Source organism: Octopus bimaculoides, chromosome 24 (assembly GCF_001194135.2).
Source record: "Octopus bimaculoides isolate UCB-OBI-ISO-001 chromosome 24, ASM119413v2, whole genome shotgun sequence".
Classification (NCBI taxonomy): domain Eukaryota; kingdom Metazoa; phylum Mollusca; class Cephalopoda; order Octopoda; family Octopodidae; genus Octopus; species Octopus bimaculoides.
The window spans coordinates 12997620-13008799 of record NC_069004.1 but is presented as its reverse complement, the minus strand read 5'-3'; the positions used below and the strand labels follow the sequence as shown (position 1 = coordinate 13008799).

At 37.4% G+C, this 11180-nt stretch overlaps 1 protein-coding gene across 1 annotated transcript in view; it reads left to right on the top strand.

Moving 5' to 3' along the window:
• LOC106871667 (tyrosyl-DNA phosphodiesterase 2) overlaps positions 1-1665 on the top strand; it is a 24546-nt gene extending 22881 nt beyond the window's left edge. Inside the window, exon 6 of the mRNA XM_014918252.2 lies at positions 956-1665. Within this exon, the coding sequence (XP_014773738.1) occupies positions 956-1243 (288 nt within the window). The 3' untranslated portion in view covers positions 1244-1665. The remainder of the gene's footprint in view (positions 1-955) is intronic.
• Positions 1666-11180: the final 9515 nt, after the last annotated feature.

The following is an 11180-nucleotide window of genomic DNA, read 5'->3' as shown; positions in this document are numbered from 1 at the left end:
TTATAAACATAATTAACGGATCAGCAAATATTTGCTTCACCATATACCGAAGTTCAGAAATAGCAGCTAAAAAAGCTGAGAATCCCACAGATAGCATCACTTGTAACTCACAAAGGCAAAAACAAGAAGAAAAAAACAATGAAAAACTAACCATTCCGAAAGTTAACAGTAGATGCGTTTCTGGATTATGATTGATACTCAATTTCCGTCATCAATACTGTATTCCAGCAGTAAATTTGACTATGCTAGCAAACTGTGCAAGCATGAACGAGTAACATTCTACACCGACACAGATCTGAAAGCATAACCGAATCCACCTCGGTCAGCCAGTCTAACTGTCCTTAGCTGCTATTTCTGAACTTCGGTATATGGTGAAGCAAATATTTGCTGATCCCTTAATTATGTTTATATATATACACACACACATACACCTTTATGTATTTGTTTTGCATGTTTCTTGATGTAAAATCATGTGTTGAAACAAATATTGTTATGCTTGTGGGTGGTCATATTTTGCCAATTAAACACACACACTATATAGTTGGTCTTCACTTCAGCTTTATTATTGTTGTTATTAAGGCGGTGAGCTGACAGAATCGTAAGCATGCTGGGTGAAATGTTTAGCAGTATTTCGCTTGTCTTTACGTTCTGAGTTCAAATTGTGCTGAGGTCGACTTTACCTTTCATCCTTTCAGGGTTGATAAATTAAGTATCAGTGAAACACTGGGGTTGATATAATAAACTTATCTCCTCCCCACAAAATTTCAGGACTTGTGCCTATTGTAGAAAGGATTATTATTATTATTTTAGTTTCTTTGTCAAAGTTCTTTCATCGTACATTTAGTGATCTCTTCAACACTCTCATGTCTCACATGTCTTCTCTTGTTCTGCTTATTCTATTTCATATATATTATTCTTCTCTAAATTTATATAATTTATTTCTCTTTCTATGCAGTTGGTGAATGTGGGAGGAATTCCAAACCAAGTGACTGATGTTTGGGAGGCAACAGGGAAACGTCCAGAGGCAAAGTTCACGTGGGATACTCAGCGGAATGATAACAAAGGCTTTGAGGGCAAATTTAAGCCGAGGTGCCGGTTTGATCGCATCTATATGCGTAATTCTCAGCCAAAGGGTTTGAAGCCTGTATACTTTGAACTTGTTGGTCTTGAACGCATTCCAAAATGTCATCGGTTTGCTAGTGATCACTGGGGATTATTGGTACATATAAACATTGAGGCCTGAATGCAGTGAGGGATAGGTGGGGTGGTGGTGGTGGTAAATGTGAGTGAAGATAAGTGGCCTTGAATAGTAAGTGAATGGGTGCTGAGTGAGAGCTATGATGTGGAGTAGTGGTGAGTGGAAACTTAGATGATTGTTCTTGAGTTGAAGGGTCAGGATAGTAGAGATGGGTTGTGGTAGTGAGTAGGAGGTGTTAGGATGAGTGGAAGTTGAAACGAGTGGCAAATGAGTAGGAGCTAGAATGATAGTTTTGAGTATGAGCTATGATGAGTGGAAGCTGGGGTGAGTATTCTGTAGTGATGGAGAGTGGTGTGAGAGAACTGAGGTGATGGTGCTGCATGAGAACTAGGTTGAAAAATGGGAAAGACCACACTTGAAATAATTTCTGTTGCATTATCTTCATTAAATGATTTTCTTTTTTTCTACTTTTTTAGTCATTTGTATTTAATCCTTTTCAGATTGTTAGATCATTTGTTTTAATTGTTTCTTGAAAACAGTACTTCTGAAAGTGAGTAGTAACTGCCTTCTGGAGAACACTGGAAAATTTTACATGATTACTGAGGATAAAGGAGTGATAAGTGTTGGGAGCAGGGCGACTACACATGCACCTGTATAGGTTTTGTCTTCCATTTGAACTCTTTTACTCTTTTACTTGTTTCAGTCATTTGACTGCGGCCATGCTGGAGCACCGCCTTTAGTTGAGCAAATCAACCCCAGGACTTATTCTTTGTAAGCCTAGTACTTATTCTATCGGTCTCTTTTGCCAAACCGCTAAGTTACAGGGACGTAAACACACCAGCATCAGTTGTCAAGCGATGTTGGGGGGACAAACACAGACACACAAACACACATATATACATATACATATATACGACGGGCTTCTTTCAGTTTCCGTCTACCAAATCCAGTCTCAAGGCTTTGGTCGGCCCGAGGCTATAGTAGAAGACACCTGCCCAAGGTGCCACACAGTGGCACTGAACCCAGAACCATGTGGTTGGTAAGCAAGCTACTTACCACACAGCCACTCCTATTAACTTTAAAATGAATTAAAATGTAATATTATGATATTACACTTAAATGGAGAATGGCTGTTAAATGATGATGAAATCCTCTTGCAAAACTTCAATTGGCCCGGGGGCTTTAGTAGAAGACATTTGCCTTAGGTGCCATGCAGTGGGATTGAACCCAAAATGATGTGGTTGGGAAGCAATCTTCTTACCACACATCCATGCCTTTGCCTACAATGCTTTGCAGCATTCATTCCAGTTTTTATCACTCTGCATTCAAATCCTGTCATGGTCAGTTTTACCTTTCATCTCTTTGGGGTTGATAAATACTAGGGCCAATTCTTTTTCTCCGGATAGAAATCAGCTGTGGAGAGGAATGGGCTCTGCCGCCCTTTAACATCTCAATCAGCTATGCAAGGCCTGAATATTCTACCTGTTTTATGTTCAGCCAGCCAGATCCGGCTTCTCATCATTTAAGGTAGAGGGAAGTTATGGAAGAGGAAAACCCTAGAAGACATGGGACAAAGTATTGAAGGCCAAGCCCAAAACACTGAGCATTATGAAGACCCACCTATCCTGACAGAATTAAGATCCTAAATTTAAGGTGGCAAGCTGGCAGAAATGTTAGCATGCCGGGCGAAATGCTTAGTGGTATTTCGTCTGCCTCTACGTTCTGAGTTCAAATTCCGCCGAGGTCGACTTTGCCTTTCATCCTTTCGGGGTCAATTAAATAAGTACCCGTTACGCACTGGGGTTGATATAGACTTAATCCGTTTGTCTGTCCTTGTTTGTCCCCTCTGTGTGTAGCCCCTTGTAGGCAGTAAAGAAATAAAAATTAAGATCCTAAAACCAAGGTGCCACATGAAAAGCATTGATATCAGTGCTGGTTCCATGTAAAAAGTACCCAGTACACTCTGTGAAGTGGTTGGTGTTAGGAAGGACATCCAGCTGTAGAAACTAAGCCAAAACAGACTATGGAACTTGGTGCAAACCCTGGCTTTGCCAGTTCCCATCATCAAGCCATTCAACCCATGCTAGCATGGAAAATGGGTGTTAAATGTTGATGATAACATCATCAAAATTGTTGCAGCTATGATATCATGCATGATTAATTCAAAACAGTGTGAATAAATAAGCTCTGCATTTGACTGTGATCTGAATGCTAAAGGTTTAAAATGATCAAGTCATACTATGATCATAACGGTACCCTTACTAGTTCATCAGAAGTTGAAGGGGCCAAGGCAAGTGGAGTTGTTTTGATGAGGAAAGAAACTAACATCTAAAGCGCTTACCCTTTGTATGAAAGTGAGAAAGAGATGTTAAGAAGTGAAATGTTGTAACTTGGGTTGCTGACAAAATGATAATAGTCAAAACAATATCATTTCCTCTCTCGCTTTTCTTCCTACTCACTAATTGGATGTATCGAATTTTATAGATTCTCAGACAAAATAAAGCAACAACACCATTTCTTTTCTTCATCCTCAAAGAATGTCAAGGACCTTGAATGTTAGGTAATTCACTGAACACAGTAATGTTGTGGTCATTTCCCTTGCCAACAAATCTTCCGTTGGATTTGTGCCTTTGAAGATATCTGGAATAGTAGAACACTATCTTGGAGATGAGCTTAAGGTTAGTGACAGGAAAAGCATCTGACTATAAGACAATGCTTTGATATATTTATTTAATCCATGCTAGCAGGTAAAATGGACATCAAAAGAATGATAAATGAAATATTCAATATATTCAAACTGGCCACATCCAATCTCTCACACCAAACCTACAATGTCATTCTAAAAATAGACAAACACTTCATTAAAATTTTGAAGCTACAAGATAATGTGTGATTAATTCAAAACAATGAAAATAAATAAGCATTACATTGGACAGAATAAATAATTTGAATACTAAAGAGTTAAACTTATTTGATATTCCATACATTCTCTTTTTCATTAATTGCTGCTGACGCAAACCTTCGTTAGTTTCCTTGAATTCCAAATTTTGCTGTATTTTCATAGCTAAGTAGTTTGCACTCCAGAAAACCATCCCATCCATACAAACGCAAAAATAATTGATGTAAAATTAGTTGTTTAAAAAAGTTTTCTAACAGTTGTTGTGACTGTTAGACTTCATCAAACAGAAATGCCTATAATCAAAAACGTTTGTGTGTGGTTATTTTGTCTTTCTGAGATATCTTACATGTCCTTCCATTTTTTTTTTTTAATGGTAAAATGTGATTTGAGGGTAGTTTAACTGCTGTTTCTAGTAGGTTGGGCAACCATTTAGAGGCTCCCTTGTTATTTATTCTAGCACAGATCACTCCAGGTTGAGCAGATGTAGAAGCAAGAGTGACAATCATATCTTTTAGTATAGACTAAGTCTTTACACTATGCTGCTGGTAAAAATATTTGCTAATCATGCATCTACCTTCTTTTGATAGACTGTTATATAGTAAAAGTAATATTAGTTACTATGGTGACAACACTACCTATCTACCTTTCTTTCACACACTCTATATCTCACTGTATTTCTCTTTCAACAACTTTTTCTCTTTCCCTTCATATATATCTTGTGACAGACAGAAATCAGCTTCTTTCACATAGTATAAGATATAGAACTACATTATCTAATGTGTTCAATCTTTTTTTGGAGACAAGATGTAATTTGGTTGCCATTTCTAGCAGGTCAAGTGTCAGCTTTCTTGTTACTAACAGTCATCAGCAGCATCTATCAATATTTGCTTGTATAGCTCTGTGTTAATACTGAGGCAAATAAATCAAATTGCTTGTGGTTCCAAGACACTGAATCTACCTTATTTATTTGTGTGTAGTACAGAGTTTATGTTAGATTTTTTACACCTAAATATTCATCATCATCATTTAACATGTTTTCCATGCTGGAATGGATTGGATGGTTTGACTGAAAGCTGAGTAACTGCACCAGGTTCCAATCTAATTTGAGATGGTTTCTACGGCTTGCCCTTCCTAACACCATCTTCTCTGAGAGTGTAGTAGATGCTTTTACGTCCCAGTTGCATGACACCAATATCTGCCACGACTACAATTTCACTTGTTTTGATGGGTCTTCTCAAGCATGACATATTGCCAAAGGTCTCAGTTACTTGTCACTGCCTCCATGAGGCCCAACATTCAAAGGGTGCTTTTTACTAAATAGTTGGTGCATATAATATATGATACAGTTCTGTATTCAAGAGATGAGGAATTATGTACATTATTTACATTCGACGGATATTTGTCCTCATCTTGTTTGTTGTTAACACAATGTTTCGGCTGATATACCCTCTAGCCTTCATCAGGTGTCTTGGGGAAATTTTGAACCTGGGTTCTCATTCCTAAGGTATTTTTCAATGTTGTTGTTATTATTATTCAGGTCACTGCCTGAAATCGAACCTGAATAATAATAATAACATCGAAAAATACCTTAGGAATGAGAACCCAGGTTCGAAATTTCCCCAAGACACCCGATGAAGGCTGGAGGGTATATCAGTCGAAACGTTATGTTAACAACAAACAAGATGAGGACAAATATCTGTCAAATGCAAGCTTAGTAAATACTTTGTTCTCCTTGGGTAACACAACTGTGTGTGCATCATTAAAAAAAAAACTGAATTGTAAAATTGAGTAAAAACTTAAATCATTATCAAAATGAAACTAACTCTCTACAAGAAACATTATTTTTTTCAATGCTGATTTTACAGCAGACGCACATTTTTGGCCTGCATCAGTAAAGCTTAAAGACCACTTTCAAGTTTGTTTTGTTTAGAACTCGTAAACTTTTACAATGTACTTTATGTAGCAATTACAATTAATTAGATTAAACACTTTTTCCACATAATTTACTGAAGAAAAGTTTGTGTTTTATATGTAAGAGATATCTTTTACCAGGTTTTCAGTATCCATACTTAGTGGAGCATATACATAAATATGGTACTATATTTTATAGTGGGAGACACAAAGCCCTGCACAGTTCACTCATATTCCTCTGACTTTTTTTTTCTTTTCAAATCACACTGAGATCACTTTTGCCTTTCATCTCTCCAGAATCATTTAGATATCAGTCACACACTAGTGTTGATATAATTAAACTTTATTATTTGCCAAGAATTGTGACCTTGTAGATATGTTAAAAACACTATAACAGTAAATTGCTGTATTTAGTTACATCTGTTTACATTCTGAGTTCAAATCTTACCAAGATCAGTTTTGACTTTTATTCCCATGGGGGGAGTAGAGGATCAATAAAATCAAGTAAGAGGATGTATTTATCTAACTATCCTTGTTCCTGTTTTAGAAATCCTTATGTGATCTTAAAAACTTTTAGGGCTTATAACAGGCATTTGATGTTCCAGATATTTTGTTGTATGCGTGTACTTTGCAGCTGATGCAAACATGCATCAATATCATCATCTTTCTTTTTATGCATGTTTCCCTCTGCTGACATGGCTGGACAGGCTTCACAGTATCTTTTCATCTATTGTGATCTTTCATTATGGGGCACACACACACACCAACAAAGAAAATCAACAAACTGTTGTGTATGTTACAGCCCTCAACAATCACTTTAAAATGGATATATATATATATATGTATACAGGGTGCGATGGGTAAATTGTTGCCATTTTATATTTTAATTTCGTCCATGCACATTCTTTGTTTTTGATTTTGTTGACTGTACAGTATAGTAGGGTCAGTTAGGCACCGTCTGTGAGAAAAACAGTACCATGACACAATTCACTCTGTCAGAAATTTGGAAACAACATGCTGTACTACTTTGCATTTGTGGCAGAAATTCCAATACAAACATGGTGAACACAGAGAACAACCATTGGCTTACCATGTCCCCAAAACATATGCTGAGAGTGATAATCAAACATCCAGTCAACATCATGGGGTTTGGAGTGATCACTAGTGATGGTGACATTATGCCTCCATTCATCTTCCTACATGGCCTCACACTCAACATGGAAGCCTACATCAAGTGCCTGGAGAAGGTAGTACTGCCCTGGGTCAACAGGGTGACTGCTGGAAGACCCTATGTCTGGCAACAGGACTGCACTATGCTACATAAGTAGGAGAACCAAGTCATGGGTGTCAGACAATTTCTGCAACCACATCACCCCTAACATCTGGCCACCTAACTCCCCAGACTGCAACCCCCTTGATTATTAAGTGTGCGGTGCAGTTGAGCGAAAGACCAACAAAACTCCTTGTAACACCAAAGTTGAACTGAAGGCAAGGATTATGGCAGCATTCACCAACTTAGAGAAGGAAACTGTCCAGAAGAGTTGCAGGAGATTCCAGGGTCATCTGCAACAGCAACCCATGCACTGAAGAAGACACGGGCAAAACAAATTTAGGAAGACCTGAAGCTTTGACCTCATGCATGCTAAGGCCAGCACCATGGATTGGAAAGGTGGAATAACATCATCACCAGAGTCTGTCATCCAGCAGCAGCCACAACAGCATATTGGTTGAGAGGACAGCCTCCTTCTCCAATCACCAGCTAGGATTTTACTTGCTTGAGTTGCAGTTTACCAATCCTGAAAAGATGAGGAACTCGCCCACATATTTTATTCAAAGATACCTTGTAATTAAAAAGTTTTGAAGAGGCTTAATCTTCAAAAGATAACAAGGATGTATTTTAGCTCTTCAAAAGCATGGCATTAATCCCAGTAATTGACTGTTACTTTTGATTTCATCAATCCCCAGTGGGGTGGATGAAAAACAAAGTTGATTTTGGTAAGATTTGAATTTCAAAATGTAGCCTCAAAAACAAATTTTAAAATGTTGCACTCAGCTGAACTGTGAACATGAATTTTGTTGAGTGTCTATAACGAAAATAACATCATTATTTGAAACAAAAACATTTAAACTTCCTCAATGTTAGGTTTCAGGGCAAGGGTGAGAACAGCTGTTGCAGGAAGTTAAGGTAAAACATACATATATATAAGGCTTGTGTGTGTATACACACAGAAACACGCAAGGCTTGTGATGCTGCTGTAGTAATTAGCTGTAATTACTAGAGCAATTTAATGGTTGGCTTGTCATGGTAAATAGCTCGAAGCAAAGCTTCTCTCGTGAAGCAAAACTACAGTGAAAGGATATTTCGAGATGAGCAGTGATGGTGGTGATAATGATTGGATTTTGTTGGTAGGGAATGACGCGATTTGTGGTTATGCTAGTGGAGTTGCCAGAATATAATGAATTGAAGAGAGCATTCTTAGTCAGCTTTTTATGGTGGAGGAGGGGCACTAATTCCTGCTCAATAAACATGTGGTGGAAATTTTGTAAAGAAATTGTTTAACATATCTTTAGATTGAAAACATGAACTTTTCTTTTGTAAATAGAAAAAAAAAAAAGCTTCCTCCAGTTTTTTCTTGTAATTAAAATGTTTCGGTGAGTTTAATCTACAAAAAATAATGAGGCTTATTTTCACAATTCAAAGGCATTTTTATACCTCAATCACCACCATCATCATCATTTTAGCGTTCACTTTTACATGGGCTGGACGGAGTTTATTGAGGCAGATTTTCCTACAGCCAGATGCCCTTCCTGTTGCAACTGTCATCTGTATCCAAGCAAGGTAATATTTACATGTGGCCAGGTGTTGAAACAGTGTATTGGAAAAGAATGACATTGCTTGCATAACAGTGACACTCATTTACAACACAAGCATTGTTGTGTGGTATATTTACTTCTGTGTGGTAAGAGGTTTGCTTCCCAACCATATGGTTTCTGGTTCAATCTCATTTGCATGGCACCTTGGGTAAGTGTCTTCTTCTATAGTAGACAGAAACTGAAAGAAGCCCATCAAATATATGTGTATAGGCCCTGCTCAATCAAACCCAAGACTAAACAATATGGTTGTCTGCATTTTTTATTAAGGTGGTGAGGAGGAAGAATTGTTGGCCATACCAGGCCAAATGCTTAGCAGCATTTCATCTGTCTGAGTTAAAGTTATGTTGAGGTCAACCTTGCCTTTCATCTTTTTGGGGGTTGATAAAATAATACCCTTTGAAAATTGGGGTTGATATAATCAAATTACCCCCTCTCCAAAATTGCCGGCCCTGTGCCAAAATTGGAAACCAATATTACTTCATTCATTGATTATACTCTCCTGTCATACTTAAGAAATAAGTTCAACCAGGTTTACCCCCCCCCCCCTGTTAACCATTCTGCCAGTAATGAAATGCAAATCTTTTCTAAGTCTGTTCTTATCAAGAGGATGCTTTATAGAAATATCAGACAAAATGTATACAGGAATATATCAGACCTAGTGTAGCGAGACTTGTCCTAAATTGCTTGTTTAGGCTTAAATAGTCAGATATCAGCTCATTCTGCATGTTCCTAACGATTGGTCACATAAACCAGTTGTGTAATGGTGTAATACTTGACTGATCCCATTTCTTGGGTTGGTCTAGTTTTACATGGGATACGGTTTTGTGCAATAGACCAACCAGCACAGCAAAATCAAATTCCTGCTTTCGGCAGTAAGGTGAGAATTTTCAGAGAGAAGTTGCTTTCAAGGAAGTTATGTCATGTAATTTTGTTCGTTTTTGAAGCACATGTAACCAAATTCTGACTGAATTGAGAAGCTGATTATGTATGATGTATCCACCTGGTTCACTTTATTATTTTATTTAACAGATGAATAAAGTGTAGCAGTTTGTGAAATCTCGTTTTCTTGTATTTCTTTCCACTGTTTTATATGCCACTTCTGGAAAACAAGAATTTGTAATGCCAGTTGCCAGAGACATGCTTTTGTACCAGCTAAAATAGTATACACATCTGAGATGATTTGTACAAAAATATTGGGCATAGTGTATATCGTCTGTCCACTGCATTGATGGCAAACTAGTTGAGGATCAAACCAAATGCCTTGTGGTTCCAGCTTCCTACATTCTGATTTTGAATCCCACTGAGGTAAACTTTGCCTTCTCTTCTTCCAGTGTTAATGAAATATCAATCTAGAATAATGGACTAGCAGAATCATTATGAAATGGAATGGGATGGGATGGCATGCAAGTATTTATTCCAGCTCTTTCTGTTTTTGAGCTCGACTCCCATTAACATCCACCGTGGCCCACGTGGGTAAATAGACTTCGTTGCCTCATTTAATGCTACCACTTGGCTCTTTGGCGCCTTAAATCAGGAGTCCATTCTATAGTAAGCATTCAGGCCAAGTTTCCATATCAAAGATGCCTTCCTCCCCACGTCTTTTTCGACGATCTCAGAGGCCCTGTTAAGAGTGATAGGCAAAGTTATTCCCTCCTGATTGAATAATAAAAAATTAAATTAAACGCCCTCAGTTTTAATTCTCAAGTTGTCAAGTCTCCATGGGATGATTCGTACTTAGTCACAAGCCAAAGGGTTTCAAGTCTATGAAAAGAAAGGTAAAGGTGTTTTAGTTAATCTGTTGTTGTTAGTCAAAAGGCCAAGACTTTTACTCATTTGATCAATGCAATTTCTCTTTTGGTTATCGATTTATCTTCCAACTGTTTTAATTCATGCTTTTGTTTGAGGTACATCGCTTTGAAAGAAAAGGAAAAAGCAAGAGAAAAACATAAAAAACTTTTGCTAAAACACTAGCATTGCATTTGTTTAAATTACCATTAATTATCGAAATGTTTAGTTTATGTTTTCTAATTTTGGGAAGTCTGCTTAACAATGTCGGTTGTACTAGGTGAGAAAAACAAAAGGAAAGAAAAAAAAGCAACACTAACAAGAAAAGTTCAAAAGCAGAAGTCGTCCCCTTCTCAACATGTGCGTTAACAGTCCGCTAACATATTTTCTTGCATGGTAAAAATAGGAACCAACACAACATCCGTACATAACTAATAGTTTTCATTCTTTTGAAGTTATTAATGGCAAGAAAAGCTAATATGATATATATATATATCTTATTTTTGTATACAC